Source organism: Macadamia integrifolia, unplaced genomic scaffold (genome assembly GCF_013358625.1).
Source record: "Macadamia integrifolia cultivar HAES 741 unplaced genomic scaffold, SCU_Mint_v3 scaffold2053, whole genome shotgun sequence".
NCBI lineage: Eukaryota > Viridiplantae > Streptophyta > Magnoliopsida > Proteales > Proteaceae > Macadamia > Macadamia integrifolia.
The window spans coordinates 76,441-95,655 of NW_024868483.1; the positions used below are offsets into that span (position 1 = coordinate 76,441).

Below are 19,215 nucleotides of genomic sequence, written 5' to 3' on the forward strand. Positions count from 1 at the left end.
TGTGGTTAAAACTTCTCGGATCAACTCCTTGGATCTGAAAATTTGTGGCTTGAATCACATTCAGGTGTTGAACCTAACCGGTCAGTCTGAGATCAAAGAAAACCTCTCTATCTTGAGATTCAAATCACTGAAATCAATCTGGTCTAGTCCTCCATCAGACGCAACTTGCAGAATTTCTCTGTATTTAAACCTTGATTTCTGGGACTGCTACTGGCCTGGAAGTGTAGAATCCAAGTCTGAAACTTCAGGCTAATCTTTTTTATGTTTTGAGTGAATTCTCACCTGCGATAGGGCTGAGTTTACTGGGCTCAACTCTATTTCTAACCTAAGGTAGAACAAGACATGAAGTCTTCCTATATACTGTTCATTTCTTGGGACAGTGGAGTAAAGCTGTGTTTGATAGTCATCCAAAAAAATATTTCTAACATTTTTTCGTTTTATGGGAACAAGAAAAAACAGAATAAAGCATTTAGTGTTAACTTCGTTTAGTGTTAACTTCGTGTTTTTCCTTTTTTAGAACGAAAAAGAAAAAAAATGTTAAAAACCCAAAATAATGGAACGACAAAACCTTATTCAGTCATTTCGGTTTGGTTCCAATTACAAAAAAAAGTGAAAACTAAGATAATCGTCCCTAAAACATGTTCCCCAAACACTATTATATTGTTTTAAAATGGTATTTTGACATAGAAACTAAAAATTCTGTTTTTAACTCAAAATGTCGTTTCTGAAACTGAATGACTACCAAACGCAGCCTAAATTTAAGATAAACGCCCAATAAGATTCTTAACCCCTAGGATTCTAAATATTTTTTCTTCTTCTACGTTAGCGTTAAATTCAATCAGCATCATATACCCATAAAAAAATTATATATAAAAATAAAAAATGATACCTCAACCATACACCGTCTCTTTCTTTCTAATCAATAAAAACGTGAAGAGCAATACAACGTTTCTGACTACAAAATTTCATATGCAAGGTAAAACAAATAAGCTGGAAAAAAACAAAAAAAAAAACGGATTAAACATTCATTCCCTGCATGCAAGTAGGCTTCATCACAAACAGCTACACCACAGCTCAGAAGAGGAACTTGAGTAAGGGCCCTTGGTGAAATTAAAAATTAAAATAAAAAAGAAGGAACCAATTGGATTGAGAGCATCAACAAGTGTCAAGCTTCTAAGGAAATAGCTGAGGCATCTATGTATGCCACTTTCTTGATTTTCTTCTCTGAACTTCCTCTGGATTTGTGTGATTTTCGTTTCTTAGAGGAGACCATCCCCCTAACAGTTTGGCTTTGTTCCCTTGATTCATCATCCGCTTCCTTCTCATCTAGGTGTATCATAGATTTGTCTTGCATTGCACTGACATCAGTTTCTGGTTCGATAACTGACATTCCAGTAAGCGTATAGTCCAACAAATATGTGCTTCTTATAAGCCGGTCTATTCTACTGAAATGCCGCTGTGAATATGGTATAAGACCTTCAAGAAGCTCACCAATACCTTTTATCTGCAATATGACATGGAACAAGATAATACACCTTTCATTTACGAAATTCTAAGAGTAGCAGTATCATTCTTCCTCCCCATCCCTAAATTCTTACCAAAAGTAAAGCTAAATAAGATCATATCTGATAATTCAAGGGACAACAGACAAACATGCTGATTTAGATCCTCAATGGTTGGAATTAGACAGAAGTAACAAAAATGGACCCACAAATAAGGGAACCATCCTTTCTTGATTACTGCTCTTTGGAAAGTTGTAATGTTTTTGGGTTGTGTAGGAGAAAAGTTGTCATGGTTAGATTATCTAAGTTTTGTTTTTTTTTGGTGTGAGGGGGGTGGGGGATGGGGATGGGGATGGGGATGTGCACAAGATATCCTAGGAACTAATAAGTCCCTCCAAGTTGTGCTTCCAACCAACTGTACCAGGGGGAGGGGTACTACTAGAGAATTAGTCACATCATCGGTAGGCTGTTAGTAGGCCATCATCATAATCTACCCAACAGATACTCGAGTCTTCCAAAAAATCAAAGCGAGGAATGAAAACCTCAGTAAACAAAGTTTAGTTTTTTAAATCTAGAAAAACTGGACAAAGAATGTGGTAGAGGAAACACACCTCTATAACATCTGTAGGGGCGAAGATGTTAAAAATCCGAAAAAGCACAAATTGTGCAACATGACAGAGCTTCAGCTTTGTATTCCATTCTCGAACATATTCAAAAAGTAAATGAAGTTGTTCTTTTCCAAGGCCACTAAGAGCCTTCTCTATCTGATCTTCAGCATGCCTCTTCCTGCATACAAACTTGCTCAGCTAAAATATGTTCAGGATGCAGCACAAGATTTTGTTTGCTTACCTGCAAAGTTCAGCAAATAAGTCAAAAAGTCTATGGGGCCGGCGAAGTTCGAAGGCAACTTGGATTGCTTTAGAATAATCAGCATCTGCTACAGCATTTTCCAGTTCCTGACCTCTTAGAACACCTTCCTCCTGCATCAGTAAATTTGTATGTAACCAGACAATCGAAGAAGTTAAAAAATAAAAATAAATATATATCAACATATGAGATATGACTGCTATCTATGTGCTTAGCACATCAGGTGTTGTAATTGGTGCCAACATGTACAAGTGCCAAGTTGTTTCAGTTTTGAATGGTTTATCCAAGTACCAATGCAATTCTGGTTCATTTTGTGGACCAAGTTTGAGTGGTTCAATTTTGGTTCAGCCTAATATTTAAAATATGTTTGACCATGGTTCGGTTTGCATTGGTTCTTATAAATCCATTTCAGCAGTTCATTGGTTAAAAGAGATGGATTGATAAGGTCAGCAAGCACTATGGATTATGCGTCAGAAGGATTGAATCATGCCCATTTTTTTAGCAGCCTCTTTGATTAAAAAATAAAACACAGCAAGAGATCTATTTCAGCAAGGAATATACTGTCAGAAGACAATGGTCTCTTGGTTTTGATACAATACATCAGCATCCTTATGTAAGTTTCAGCAAGAAATATTTTAAGATGTATAGATCTTAGTGAATCCCTTTCTTGCGTGAACAGGTACTGCCCAAGTACAGTCTAAGTGAAAGAAGGAAAGCTCGAGATATAGAAGGAAGGAAAGATGAATCTTGGTCTCCTAAAACCAGCTATTAAAAAGTTCTAACATAAGTAAAAATGCTTGGATTACGTGTGATAAAGCAGGCATTAACATTGAGAGGAGTTCAAAATTCAAGGATTCTTATGTTTCATCCTTATCCTAATCTAAATAGGACTCCTAAAATTCCGGAAAAGAGGATGAGGATCCTGCTTCATGTGTGGACAGCAACCACTAGAATTTTAATTGAAGGTCCGAGAAGTACTGTACAGCAAGGAGTTTCCTTTTTAATATCGGCTTTGCTATCTAGAACATGCTATATAAAAATAGCAGGATCGTGAGTTCAAAAAAAAGTGCTGCAAAACTGAATTAGAAAAACCTAGTGCAGCCCGTTAAAAAAAAAAAGGGCAGTCTATTCAAGAAAGAGAGAGTTTATTGGTTGAGAAAGAAAGGTGAAGAAGATGGTGTGGCATATTAGATCAGGTTCAGTTTCTACAGTTTCAAATTTGTTACTTTTATAAGTTGACTTAGTTTCAGCAAGCTGCATCTGCTTTGATTTCTGAACATTAGATTGGGCATGCAAGGTTTGTCAAAAAACTGGGACCCATTACTAATTGGGAGGTCATGAAGCAGATCCTGACTGGGAAATTTGTTCCTCTTAATTAGGAGAAGGTGATGTTTCATAAATTGCTTAAATTTCAACAAGGCAACAAGGATGTGGATACCTACACCCTCGAGTTCCACAAACTATCTTTCAGGTGTCGACTTCAGGAAACAGATCAGCAACGGGTGATGCGATATATCAGTGGGCTAAGTACTGAGATCCGACTCGAATTGGCTTACACCGATTTCAGGTCTGTTGATATGATAGCAACTCATGCCAAGACAACTGAAGAGAAGTTCATTTATTGGAAAAGTATGCTCAAGACTCCTTTGGTATATAAACCTCCACCATGTATGGAGGAAAAAAAGTCTGAAGCTTAGCAAAGTTAAAGAAAAAAGGTCAGAATTCAACAAGGATAGTGATTGGGTGAAGTATGTCAGATGCCATAGTTGTGGCGAGAAGGGTCACTACTCCAACAAGTGCCCCAATAGGACTCGTTCTATGAATGCAGCAGAGAAGAAACCAATAGAGAAGGGTGATGATGTTGAGTCTGATTTACATACTTATCCCCTCGATGCAAATGATATTGACTATGATGATGATGTAGTAGCTCATTCCGCTAGTCTTACATCCTTCTCAAACAGAATAGTTGACAAGGCTCCTCTCTTCAAACAAAAGGGTACTTTCCTACATGGTTCCGATCCTACTGATATTCATACAATTGTTGATACCGGGCAGAAGCAACATTTATCTCTGCTGAATTTGTTCGAGCACACAACCTTTCACAGAAGCAACTTTTCAAGAAGATTAGTGTGCAAGGTTTTGGACCCACAGATCGAGAAGAGGCCACTGCTGTTGTTCGAGTACATCTACAGTTTGGGCTATTACAATACCATGTATCTTGCTTGGTCAACCCATTGGCGCATTGCGAATCCTTCTAAAGTGACCTTGATAACGACATGCAGGTATTCTCTACGATGGTGCATAGAATACCATCAAGGTGAAGCAAGGAGGCCATACATAATGACACCACACGCATTATCAGACATGCCACGTCGACGACTGACTTCTGCTCCAGTGGCATGTTAGCCTACTCTCCCTCATCTTTGAGTTATATTCTCGCCATCTGCTTCAAGATACATGCCACCTCATCGCCGGATGATTTATAAGGGAATCTTGGGAGCACAACCTAATTCGACGGAGTCGAGTTCTTTTAAGATCGGGTGAGCTGATGCAGTTAGGCGTTGGGTTTAAAATATCTCTTCTTCACTTTCCTTTTTAGAGAAAGAAATTAGTTCGGTAATATTCTTATTTGAGTGAGATTTTATTTCGGTTACCAATTTAGGTTACTTTACATTTTAATTAGCTTCCAATGTTATGTTTTGATTTTTCTTTATATAGCCATGTAATGTAGAAGATTTCAGTTTTGGAGACTTGATTGAAATTTGAAAGAAAGTGTTTTGGGTTGGAAACCATGGCTGCCATGGGTGGTTCTCTTCTTTCCCCTTTCTAATATTCTCTCCGTCTCTGATCTTTCCATTCCCTCTCCCCATCCTCTTCCCCTTCCCCTTCCCCTTCCCCTTCCATATCATACTCCATTTTTTCTTTTTCCTATTGCTGTTACTCCACTGGGTTGCAGAAGACTTGATCAATCTCTCTCAGAAGCATTCCTTTAGGCCTGAGATCTAGAGTGAATGAAGCTCTTCCCAAGGTGACCTGAACCCTAGAACCTTAAGCCCTAGTACTGCTCCTGCTGCAAGTTCGAGCTCTGCAACAGTGCTGATTCTTTCTCCTACAACCAGATCTGAGTTGCTAGGACTACTGCTCATGTTTGTTTGTTGTTTGGAGTATTTTCCCATTGGAATCAAAAGGCCAAAGGGTGTCCAAGCTTCGTCAAAGATTTTAGGCTGAATCGATGAACCTGGAGGGAGTTCTCACCACCGCAAGCTTTCCCTTCGACTGCTGGGCTACTATTGTGTCGCGAAGTTGAAGACAAACTCATAAAGTGAAGGGTTTTGCTTTCTTTATCTTAAATTCCATTGGTACCCATCTCTTCTTCTATTATTCTCAATTGACCTATTTTATTTCTTAGTTCCAAGTCTAACCCTCCCCATCTTGTACGTTGCTTTTCCCTCTAAGATCTTATGTTAAAGTTATCATCTATTTACCAGATTGCCACTCTTTATTAGAAACTTCAAGTTATTTATAGAACTGCCATTATTCTTGATATTTGCCTATTTCACTATTGAATGGGTCCATAAGTGAACCGATTCTGATTTCAAAACCCAGTTCCGCATCAACTACTGAGCAGGTTGCAAATATATTTACAAATCCATAACCCAAGGATGCCTTTGAGCATCTTCGTCAAAAATTGGGTGTGGCTATCTTTCCCCAGCATTGAGGCGCTTAGGCGCATGGAAAGGGGGAGCTCGAGCTTATTGCTTGACGTTTTTGCTCTTCCACTTCTGTTGGTGAAGGCAGAGTCCAACAGAGTTTAATTCCCAAGGTATGGTACCACCCTTTGAAATTGATGACAGAAGGGGAGAAAGATTAGTATGGGTGAGTTTCTTTGAGCAAAATATTTTTCAATGCATAGGATTGGAAAGATACGGTGGGCACTCCTATGGTTGTTTATTGCTCATGTTTGGTTCTTGAAGTTAGTTATGTTGCCACCAATTCCAAAGGGGGAGTTTGTTATCCATGTGCTTAACACATCAGGTGTTGTAATTGGTGTCAACATGTAGAAGTCCAATTTGTTTCAGTTTTGATGGACAAAGTTTGAGTGGTTCAACTTTGGTTCAGCCTGATATTTAAAATATGTTTGATCATGGTTCAATGGTTCAGTGGTTCAGTTTGCATTGGTTCTTATAAATCCATTTCAGCAGTTCATTGGTTAAAAGAGATGGATAGATGAGGTCAGCAAGCACTATGGATAATAGGTCAGAAGGATTGAATCATGTCCCTTTTTTTGAGCAGCCTCTTTGATTAAAAAATAAAATACAGCAAGAGATCTATTTGAGCAAGGAATATACTGCCAGAAGACAATGGTCTATTGATTTTGATACAGTACATCAGCATCCTTATGTAAGTTTCAGAAAGAAATATTTAAGATGTATAGATCTTATTGGATCCCTTTCTTGCGTGAACAGGTACTGTCAAAGTACAGTCCAAGTGAAAGAAGGAAAGCTCGAGATATAGAAGGAAGGAAAGATGAATCTTGGTTTCCTAAAACCCAGCTATTAAAGAGTTTTAACTAAGTAATAATGCTTGGATTTCTTGAGACAAAGCAGCATTAACATTAAGAGGAGTTCAGAATTCAAGGATTCTTATGTTTCATCCTTATCCTAATCTAAGGAGAATGGCTTTGGATTGATATGACCTTTTCGGGTTCTTCCATTTGCGATACCGCCGGGAAACTTGCTTTTGGAGCAGCCATCAACCATATTTGGATAGAACGCAACCTCCAAATGGACTTCCAAATCCAGATTTTTTGAGTTGATTCGGAAGGCCATCTACTCTAACGTCTCCTCCAAACTAGATTCTCTTCCCCTTCGTCCAGTCATTGACACCCCAAGAACAGGCTTTCTGCTGTCTCCAGGGGTTTCCCCTTGTCAATTCTGGATCCCCCCTGCCCCCTAGGGCTGTATCCCTTCCCCTGGCTTTGTATACCCCTCCCCCCTTTTTTCCTGTTATTAATGATTCATTCATCCAAAAAAAAAAAAAAAATCTACATAGGACTCCTAAAATTCCGGAAAAGAGAACGGGAATCTTGCTTCATGCGTGGACAGCAGCTCCTAGAGTTTTAATTGAAGATGGAGTCCGGAAGTACTGTATAGCACTCCTTTTTAGTATTGGCTATCTAGTACATGCTATATAAAAGTACCAGGATTGTGAGTTCAAAAAAAAAAAATGCTGCAAAACTGAATTAGAAAAACCTAGTGCAGCCCATTAAAAAAAAAGGAAAGGCAGTCTATTCAAGAAAGAGAGTTTATTGGTTGACAAAGACGGGAGAAGAAGATGGTGTTGCATATCAGACTAGGTTCGGTTTCTACAGTTTCAGATTTGTTACTTTTATAAGTTGACTTAGTTTCAGCAAGCCACATCTAGCTTGATTTCTGAACATTAGATTGGTTACTTTATATGAATTTGAATCACTTTAAGTAAGATATATATGCAGGCTGTTGTTATATTATGATAAATGGCACGCATTGTGATTTCTTGGGAGACAATCTATGGTTTGATTTAAATTCATCATTAGCTGATTTGGATACTGTGAATCGGTTTGGGTTACAACAGATTTGAGTTGCTTTCTGTTGCATGATATTTGATATATCTATAAGTTAATCAGAGGAGCAAGTTGTTCGTTTATTTGGAGGCAGAAATCAGTATATCCGGTTGAGGTTGTCAGAATATATTTCTAATGAAGGGCAGCAGAGTTGTTGATCGTGGCTAATATACCTTGTCTGATAAGGTGATTTAAAGGTTGAAGACAAAGGAATCAGTTAATGTATTGTTTATTTTGATTTTATTTCGACTTTAATTTTTTATGTATGTTTGCTCGGGGATTTGGGTAGACTACATGTACTAGGTTTTCATCGTAAACCTACATTATTGGTGATTGACTCTAAGCGCTATTGCGTGGGTGGGTAATATGCATAGTTGGGGTTGTAGCTCCAAATAAAATGGGAGCTGCGTTGAATCTTGCAAGGGGGTAAGTACTCCTGTGTCATGGGCGTGATAGAATTGGGGCAGGTTCTCTTGATTGTGGGTGCAGTCAAATTACTGAGGCCGGATTTGAGTCAGCGGTCATTTGCATCGTAGATGTAGGCACATTGCTGAACCACGCATCTCTTTGTGTTGTGGTTTATGATTTTCTTTCAGGTATTGGCTGACGACTGTGCACGTGAGGCAACTTGTGAAGATCGTTTTGTAGATATCACTGATTCAACCCCCCCTCTCAATGATCCATTAGGTATAACAATGACAATAAAAAAAAAATATGAGATGAGAGAACCAAGTTATAGAAAGAAAATCAACTGGAGCAAAAACCCGTCTTTTAATCAGAAGAATAAAACAGTAGGAAAAAATTTCAAGGATGCTCATTTCTCAAGAGGGTAAGAGATGGACTGTCTGCCGACCAACAGGGTCATTTTAACCTGGTTTATATTGAGGAATATCATATGGTCCAATATAGAGGAGGCACATATAAGAGTTTATCAGTATTTATCAATTGTGTGTTATTTAAGACATTTAAATATATATCTATTAGAGTATTAGTTTAGATTAGTGAAAAGTTTCCTAATCATAGTCACCCAAGCCCTCTTTAGGACAATGAACTCAGCCACAAGATTTTAGATCTGGGCCTTGAGCACGTCAATGGGCACTCTTCATGTTGCTGCCCTCTAAGAGGCATCCATTCTTTGTGGGTTGGCTTAGATTACTTAGTGTTGCGTGCCTAGGAGGGCAGCGTGCTTTGGGATGCGGGGGAGCTATTATCACCCAGCTCCCTAACCTAATGCAGCACCGGATTCGGACCGCAGGGAACCGTAGCATGGGGGACGTCTAATCCTTTGACCGCCACAAGGTTGGCTAATCGTAAGGATGAACATGACGAGGTCTTATTGCAAGACTCACTGTTTTTTATGTTCAAGAGAAGGTTCAGAGTGGTTTTCTGGGTACAATCACTTAAAAGTTTGTTTTCCCTCAATCACTCTCTCCTTAGGAGAAAGGATAGAGATTGGGGAAGTCCTACCTTATATACTGGTAGGTCTCTATAGTTAAGTGTTTATTAGTTATTCATATCATGCGAGGGGTACAGGATTGGTGATAGAGAATTCTATATACGCAGATTTCTGTACAAGCTTTTGTTCATGCACATATTTTGCAGCTCTGATGCTCTTATAGTATGGAGATGATCCTTGTTAGAAAGAAAGGTGGTTTTGGGTATGATTCCATTGGCTGGAAGCCATCCTTTGTCCTTGTGGATTTATTTAATTCACTAGGGGCGATTGCATTGGATCTCGTGAGGAGCGCCTTCCGGCGCACATGCTCTTAAGATTCCAATGAATCTTGGACTTCGGTGGGTACCTCAATGGTCATCATCTCTTGTTAAGGATTCCACAATGGGTGTGAGTGGCTTTGTTAAATCGCCATTCCACCGCATGATCTGGGAGATATTTGCTTTCTCCCTTTGGGATAAGGTATTCTTGGGGAAGAGAAAATCTGTCCTTCAAGTCCTAGCCGATTATGGCCATTCACGATGGATTTCAGAGATTGGGCCTCTTGGTACATTGTACCGCTCTTCTGTTACTTCTATTTTCCGTCAGTTGACTACCCGGGTTGACTCTCTTGATTTTGGATCGTTTCCCTTGGAGTATATATCAACATGTTGCTTCAGTGGATTCCATTTATTGTCGGGCCGCAGCCGCTTTAAGTGGTCTCCTTACATTTTCTTATGGCACATGTATCGACATTCTTAAGCGATGCGGCGAAGGATTTAGTGATGATGAGCTTCAACCAATGTACCTTGTCCTGTAGGGAGATTCGGTTTTAAGGAAGAAGGAGCAGGTAAGGTTTGTGTATTTGCGATACCTAATGCCCTTAAACAGGCTCTGCTTCGACCTTCCCATGATAGGTGTATGGAAGTGTTGTCTCGCATCTCTATGGACGGGACTTTTGATTAGTTGAAGCTGCTTTCATGTCTTTGGAAGACATGTTTATTTAGTTATGATTTGTCTTCTGCAACTGATCACTTCCCTCTCAATGTGCAAGCTGTCATAATTTCATCGATCTAGAATTATTTAGTTGCCTTTCTATGGGTTGTTTTTGGCCTTGGCACAAATGTCTTTTCGGCCCCGACGAGTAAAGATCGACGTGTTGGTCCAAAGTCTGTGTTTCAATGTTGGGCAACCCCCTTGGCTATCCTTCTTCTTGACCTCTTTTCGCATTGTGCCATCATGTAATTGTGTGGTATAGTGCCGAACAGGTATACCCCGGTCAGACTTTTCGCAATTACTCTCTTCTAGGCAATGATATCGTCATAGGAGACGATAAGGTTGCGAAGGTTTAAAGGGATATTATGGACCAGTTGGGCCTACTGACACCTAGCTAAGATGCTAACTTCTGATATCGGGGCTTTGGCAGCCTAATGGCCGCCCTAATTCTGGAGCAGGACTTATCCCCTGTATCTGTTAAAATGATACGGCCAACCCGATTTAGCGTCGCTTGGATGCCTGTGTTACGATCCGTAAACTACACTTTGTTAAGAGTTTCATTACGCTTACGGGGTGCGGAGTACTGGCATTATTCAACGGCGCCAAAGGAGACAAGCTACCTGGGTATAACCAGCATTGTTTCTGTCATGTTCTTGTGGCCTTCTCACCTGGTGGAATCATACCAGTTCCTTTCTCCATCTGGCTTGGTTTTCAGGATGGATTAGTAGTTACATGCTACCACCTTGGTATGGTGAGGCACTTTCTTTTGGAATCTTTCCGTTCTCCACACATATATGTCTAGATGCGGGAGGATTTGGAGCGTAAGCTCACAGAAGCTGAAGGGAAGGCGGGGAGGAAAAGGTGATGCTCAGATATTGGGTTGAGTCCTCAGTATGCTATGTCCAATGGTATGAAGAAGCCTGTTGCGACTTCTCTTTGACTTGGGAGCAACTGGCAATGCACCTCTTGCGGTCTGTCTTAGACCGGATTGGAAAGATCAATAAAGTAAATTTCAGAAATATGGTCTTCTGTTTCGGTGCTATGATTTGATTCGTCAGCGTCCTTGTCCACGTCCGTTACCAGATCGGGTCATGAGGTATACAGTTGAAGTAGTACAATCATGTTTATGGTTGAGGGCAAACTCGTGGTTAGAGTTCATCTAATTACTTAGGGTGCCACCGTGTACAAATGAGATACTCTATGCATTGGCAGCCATATAAGACTTTAAGCGCACCTGAGCTTATGTAATTTTATGTACAAGATTCTAAATGAATTGCTTCTAGCCTTAGCTTGCTGCTCCCTAAGATCATCTCAAAAGTGCAAGGAGCTTTCATAAAAGGCCAGAATATTTCAAAAAACATTTCTTTGGCTTGTGAGTTAATGCTGGATCTAGATAGAAAGGTGTTGGGCTACAATGTTATCATAAAATTAGACATGTTGAACGCCTACGACAGATTGGAATGGGACTTTATACCATATGTTTTGGAAAGGTTTGGATTTTTTGATCTGGTTACTTATATTATCAGGAGATGTCTCACTAGCTCTTGGTTTTCAGTTATGGTGAACGGGGAAATGAGTGGATTGTCGGACAACGTCAAGAGGTATCAGACATGGTTATTTTTTAACCAAGTTTGTGTATTATTGCAAAAGAGGTTCTTAGTCTAGGTCTAAACTAATGCTTGAAGGCAAAATGAAACCCTTCCAAAGAAGCCCTCGTGCTTATCAACCAATCAGCCACCTACTTTACGCAGATGAAACTATTCTCTTCACCAATGGAAGCCAAAAGTCTATCTCTGCACTCATTACAACATTCTTGGAAAGGTATGAAAAATCATCTGGGCAAAAAGTCAGCAATGAAAAGAGCTCTTTCATCCTTTTGGATAAGGCATCTCCTGCTAGGGCGTCTATCATTCAGCACAGCGCAGGCTTCCACTGCTTCCATATGAGTTTATAGTATGGAGATGAGTTCCTTCAAGTTAGGTGGATCCCCACCCCCACACCCCCAAAAAAAAAAAAAAAATTTCCCTTCTTCCCACTTTTTTCTTCTACTTTTCATACCTGCAACAATGTGAATCTGTTCAATGCCTTAGAGGCTTAGACCATGAACAGAAATACGAAACATGAATTTTTTTTACCAGCCTAACTACACATAAAAGTAATCCATTCCAGATACATACTCGATCCCACCATACCCAAGCACACAAACAACACAATAGGTACTAACCATGCATAGTTGTCAAGGTGCCGCCTTGGCATCCAAGTGGTCTACTTGGGGCCTAGGTGACTGTCGCCTTATTGCACCACATGTCACCTTATATTTTGGCACTTATTTATGCCTGATATCATTTAAGTAAATGATTGAGGATGTTACGATCAATGTGTGGAAAAACTAGAAAAGGATAAAGTAAGAAATAAATGTATTATAGCTGCTATGGGAGTTGCCCTGATCAATGACAAGCTCTGAGAAATTCGTTTGAGGTGGTACGATAATGTTCAACAAAGGCCTAGGGACGTCCCAGTAAGGAGTGATATGATTCTGATTGAATGAGCCAAAAGAGCTAGGGCAGGTCTAAAATGACCAAAGGAGAAGTGAGAAATGACATGCAAGGTTTGGGTCTTATACCACGTATGACCTTGGATAGAGCCTATTGGAGAGCAAGGATCCATGTAGCCGATCCCATTTAGCTGAGATTCTCATGACTAGATGAGTTGTGCCACTTTCCTTTTACTTTCACTATAGTCTTTCATCTTTCATTTTTCATTAATCATCTTTCATCTTTCATTTGGGCTGTGAACTTATTGATGGCTTTCATTCCTTGATTCTTGTTTTCTCCCTTTAATTTCGTTTTGTTCCCTTTGTCCTTCTAATTGATCACTGATCCATAAAAAAGTTGATCCATTCTAGATGTCAAGTTCAAAACTTCTTATCTGTGTTGGTTCTATACTTTATTCTATGAATTTCATTATTTTCTTTCTTCATGAATCTATTTATTAATGAAAGAAATATTTATAGAAGCTTAATGGCCAAAATATATCCTCAAGAATCTCAGAATGCACTCCCAGCTTTTGTACAGTCTACGTTGTATCAAAAGAAAATTTGAAATCTGTGCGTCCATCAAATTCAGAGGCAAACATAAGCACTAAAGGTGAATGTGGTGATACAAGTGGTTCTTAATGTGGTTCAAGTTATGGTTTCAGCTTATTGACAAGTATCTCTCTTCCGCTTAATGTTTGAACTACATATCGAGGAATCAGATATAGTTTGGTTAGTTATCATTTTGAAATTCCTAACAGATACTGATATATGTATACTTGTTATATACGTATGATGCTTGTCAATTGTCTTTGTTCTAGCTACAGTTTGAAACCAGACCAAACAGGAGATCAAACTGGACAGCACTGGAACCTACCCTTTTCCATTCAGTCCACACATAGGACTGCCTTGTTCACGAACAAGCATAAAAATTGAAGCACTCGGTTAGGTCCACTAGTTTCCCTAGTTTAAAAATGATTAGTGAATTGTACGTATGAAGACCTGCATCGAAGACCTACTTCAAAACAAGTGAGAGCTAATCAATATGCCACAGAATGGCTTCTTGTGTAATGTTTTCACCTAACCAATTAAAGACCTGCTCTATCTATTTTTATAATTCCCAAATTGTTTTGTAATTTTTTCACCTAACCGCAGTTCAGACCGGGCTAAACTGTTCAAAGCTGGAACCAGGCCCATTTTTGGTTCGGTGCCTGGTTTGGTTTCAAAATTATGGTTGCTAGCTTCCAGAGTGTTCTACCTTTACATGTCTATCACATTGGAAGCCTTAACCTTCTCTAGGCTTTAATTTATTTGTCAATTTTGTTTGGACAACCTCATACATCTCCTTGGTTTGTTTATATAGTTAGGTCCATAGCACAGTGTGAAGGATGGTACACTTCCTATTATTTTTAAGTATCCAGGATGTTTATGAGGAGAAGCAACATGTATAAACCGAGCAGAATTTCATATACTTGTGGAAATTATTTTCAAATCATATCAACAGAATGGTCTAGATAGGAAAGTGGTGTGATGTTGATATATTCATCATAAAATTTGAATCACAGCTTGTCCTCGTGGCCATGGTTTTAAACTCAGATCGAATTGGATCGGTATCAGCCTTGATCAATCCACTAATAAGGTATAAGGGTAAATGGCAATAAAAAATATTTTTTACTAAAAAGCAGTTGCAAATCCATTCAACAAAGTCCAATCAAGGGCAATCTGGATCGGTATTGGATTGATATCGGCCTTGGCGGATCACAAGTTTTAAAACCTTGCTCATGGATGATATCTAGGACAATCCTCTCACCTCTGATTGTGTTTCTCTTCATAGAAATCAAGAGAAGTCGCTTAATGGGTCTCTCTCGAGATTCATGATCGGTTTCAGTAACCCTAATTTCTTTATGTCTAACTTTACATTTCAAATAGTTCTTTTGTCATTTTATTTATGGGCTCCTTTATTTATACATAGAAGGTAACATGGCTTTTCCACTAGATTCTAGTGAAATAGGTGGGAATCGAACCCACTACCACATTGTTTGGTATTGACCAAAATCGGGATTGGTACCAATCCAATCCAATCCAACAAATTCAGGCCAATCAGACATGAGCACTGTAATTGGTCAATTCATTAGATTCTAGAAGAGATGGATTGTTTGTCGACAGCATCTCACAACTTAAGCGCTAATCCAAGATTACCAAATTTCTTTTTTGGGTATTTTGAGGTGCAAAGCAATATGATCCATCTTGATACAGATGACCTTATCAACATGGCTACTCAAGGGTAGGAACCAAACGAAAAGCTGCTGTTCACTACTCTCTACCATACCCAACAAGGATCTTCCCTTGGTCATGATCTAATACTTTCAAACTGCTCAAGAAGAATATATATATAGGTAACTTTATTTTTCTCTATTAAAATATGGTCTTTTTTTTTTTTTCCCCTTTTATTAGATTGGTCTCACTTCAATATTCTTGATTGTATAACAGGAAAAAAGAGAATCACACTTTCGTATGTGGTAATCATGAATGATACTGAGTAAAAAACAAGTAGTTGTTGCTAGGTCAACTGGTGAAGTAGAATTGCGGGCCATGGCTTAAGGGCCTTCTCACTGACTTGGCTATAGCCATCACTCTTCCTATGAAAGCTCTTTTGTGATGGAAAATCTGTCATCAGTATTGCCCACAACCCTGTCCAACATGATCAGACAAAACATGCGGAGATTGATCGTCACTTCATCAAGGAAAAGCTAGATTCGGCCGTTCGGGTCTTATCTATGTGCCTCTTGTTCCTAGTAATGAAAACTTGGCCGATATTTTTACTAAGGCCTCATTTGTTTAGAGGGAACTATGGGGTGGGAATGTTGTGGTAATGGGACCCACATGTTAGTGGGGTGTAAAACAAGGAAGTAAAGAGGAGAAAAGTTAACTTTACTACCCTAAAAGTTGTTTGGTTAGTTTTGTAGTTCCGTGGGAAAAGTAGAAAGAGAGAGAGAGGGGGGAAGATGACGATGGAGAGGAGAGAGAGAACAGAGGGGTCCATCACTCACACAACATCTACCCATGGATCTCAAGTGTCGTTTCAAGGCAACCGCAAGCTCCGTATTGAAACATTGAACTGCAAGCACATAATCGAGAGAGAAGCTCCCGACAACCATGTGTCCTCAGAGAAGATGTCGTGTTCCAAAATAAAAAATTTGAGTCTAAATGGGATGGAATTGCCAAGCTGAGCTGATTCGCAAGTTCGGCTAATGAATAGATGCAAAGCCAAGGGCATTTGTTATTTCATTTACTTGAGATATTCATAAATAAGAAAATACCCCCTATTTGAATCCAATAAAATAGTTTAAAAATCAAATTTCAAAAGGATAAAAGTCAACTCCCCCAGTTTAAGAACAAAAACTGGATTTTTAGTTGTAGGGGCGATTTTCAACTTTCAAATATACTAGGTTTTTCTCAATTTTGCAAATTTTGCAAATTTTACAAATCTTATCATGGTAAACATTGCTAAATACCAATCCGATAAAATAATATTTTGTTTTGATGTCCATAAAATTATTTTGATTCAGGTGATTTTAACAGGATTTACACACTTTAAAATAAGTTTGACCGAAACATAACTTTGTCATTACAACTCATATTTAAATAATCTTAGACTTGTTGGAAAGTTGGTTTTGTGTTATACATAATACAAAAAATCTCATATAAAGATAAAATCATTTGATCAATCAAACTTATTATAGAACAAGAGCGATTCTCTAAATATTGATTGTTTATGACTTAATGTGACTTACTGTCGATTTTTGAGTGATGATTTGATGTGGCTTAATGTTGATTTTTTATGATGTAAGGTACATGTAGCATACTAAATAATGTTAGAAAAGAGGAAAAATAAAAAATAATAGATGGTCGCCTTAGGCACCTAGTTTGTCTTAAAGCGGGCGACTTGTTGCCTAAACGCTTAGGCACCCCCCTCCGCAATGCCTTGGTGCCGTGTCAACCATGTAACCATACCATCGGAAAATGACAATCTAGTTGATTTATAATTGCCACCATGTTGTTTACATCATTTAAGATCTTAATGGAAGAGAGTAGTAATTATTAATGCATGTAGAATAATATAATATCATTAACTTAAGAACCATAGAAATCATTAGTTCTAATCTGAAATTGACAGGATTCCATAATATAAATTTCCTGTCTAGAATTAATAACTCCTCGAAATCATTAGTTCTAATCTGAAATTGACAGGATTCCATAAAATAACTTTCCTGTCTAGAACTAATAACTCCAACAGTAATTATATAATCAATAGTGGGTTGGTGAGATAAGACTTACTTCTCTACAGAAAGCTTCCTCTTTGTCAGAAGCAGTAGAATCATACCATAGATTTATAACAGCATCACCACCACCAGTTGCAAGCATTTCTGTCTTCTTTCCAACCGCCAATGCCCAGACCTGCTAGGAGAAATTTATTCAGCAATAACTGGAGGACAATTAGTACATGAGAAGGGAATATTTTAGGAAGCAAAAGGAGTAAAAAAGGAGTAGAAAGTTTGATTCAGTACCTTGTCCTCATGTTGGTCATATGTAGCAACGCATTCATTTGTCTTGACTGTCCACAGTTTGACCAAGCCATCAGCACCTGAAAAAGGAACAGGTTGTCAGTTAATGGCATATTCACAGGGATATACATGATGACGGATTTAGGAAAAAGCACGATTCTTTACCACAAGATACAAATTGAGCCCCACGAGTAAGAAACGATGCACGTAATACACTCGATGTGTGCCCTTCAAATGTTTTTAAGCATGAACCATCAGACATAGCCCATATCTTTATTGTCTTATCACCTGATGCCGTTATTACACACTGATCAACTGGAGAGAACTCCACAGACCAAATCCCCCTTTTGTGCCCCTTGAGTACTACAACTGACACCAGATCCGGAAGCCTCCAAACACAAGCAGTTCGGTCCTAAACAAAAAAACAATCCAGGAAGAGCAAAAGACTATAAGAATATAAGAATACTAAGACTTTCAAGAATTATAAGGCTTATCATTTGTAGTTTATGTTGTTTTTTGGTTTCTCTTTCTCAATAAAAAAAGAGAACATAGAACAACAGTGCCACTAACCTGGGAACCAGTACAAACAAGATTGTCATTTGGTGCAATAGCCAGAGAATTAATATCCTTATCATGTGCTGCCACAACTGCTTTGACTTTCAGACTAATGGCATGCTCGGCATCTTCTGAGAGACCATCCAAACTCCACACCTTAAGGGTCCGATCACTAATTAGAAGACAAAATAAGGATTAAATAATATAAAAAAAAATCAACCAGAGATAAATTTAAAAGGATATGGGGTGATGTTAAAGCACCATCAAGTGATAAAGTTCTTCACATAACCTGAAAGATAAGAGTTGAATGGCAGAGAAGAATTTATGTAGCCAACCCCTATTCTTGGAATAACGCTTAGTTGAACTGATTAAAACACTTAGGTACCAGTGGATTATATTGTAAGGGTTGTATTGAATATGGAAAGTCAAACATGTACAGTGTTAGGCCTCCAATGCAATTCAAATAAATAATCCTACCGAATCAAGAAACCAACAGCTAATGAAGTAGCACACAAAAGAGGAGTAAGGATGTTTCAGCAAAATAACTCGGTTTCAACATGTCGAAACAAAATTATATGCAGAACCCATGGAAGTCATTGTTTTCAGAAAACATTTCAGCGAAATGACAGAAATGCTTTTTGTCAAAACGTTTTGATCATTTCAAACGTTACAATCCCTTTACATAAACACAATGATGCAGATACACACCCGTGGAGCAGTCCATACCCATCTGGGTTTCCGGATAAGGATGAACGAGATCCATATTGGTTTTGGGTCTAGTAGGATTTTAGAAATTTACTTTATTTAGGAAAATTGTCTTTGATTTTATTTTATTCACTTGATTTTAGCAAGTTAGGTACACGTAGGAATTAGAGAGTCGATTTGCAATTTGTTTCCTTGCTTAGGGTAGTTTCTTATTTTAGCTAAGTTTCTATTTATGCCTGTTATTTTTTTTTAAAATTGGTTGTAATCAATAGAGAAGGATTTGAATGATGAATTAATTATTTTGGGTGAACTTGGTGGTTATGCTTGGTCATGTGAATTTCCTCCCCCTCTCTTTGTGTGATTCTTCCGTTCTTCCCTAAGGCCCCCCATCAACTTGGTATCAGAGCCAAAGGATCCCATCCTTCCTTCCCATTAATCTCTTCTTCCCTCTATTCTAT

General features: G+C 38.6%; 1 protein-coding gene across 1 annotated transcript; it reads right to left on the minus strand.

Annotated features, from left to right (window-relative positions):
• Window positions 1-883: 883 nt before the first annotated feature.
• LOC122065570 (transducin beta-like protein 3) lies at window positions 884-18,229 on the minus strand (the record flags this gene model as incomplete). The annotated part of the gene is made up of 7 exons (XM_042629387.1): window positions 884-1,504; window positions 2,114-2,288; window positions 2,352-2,482; window positions 17,271-17,390; window positions 17,501-17,577; window positions 17,663-17,909; window positions 18,068-18,229. Coding segments are annotated over 7 exons (1,251 nt in total), but the record flags the coding sequence as incomplete, so codon positions are not given.
• Between the last annotated feature and the right edge of the window lie 986 nt (window positions 18,230-19,215).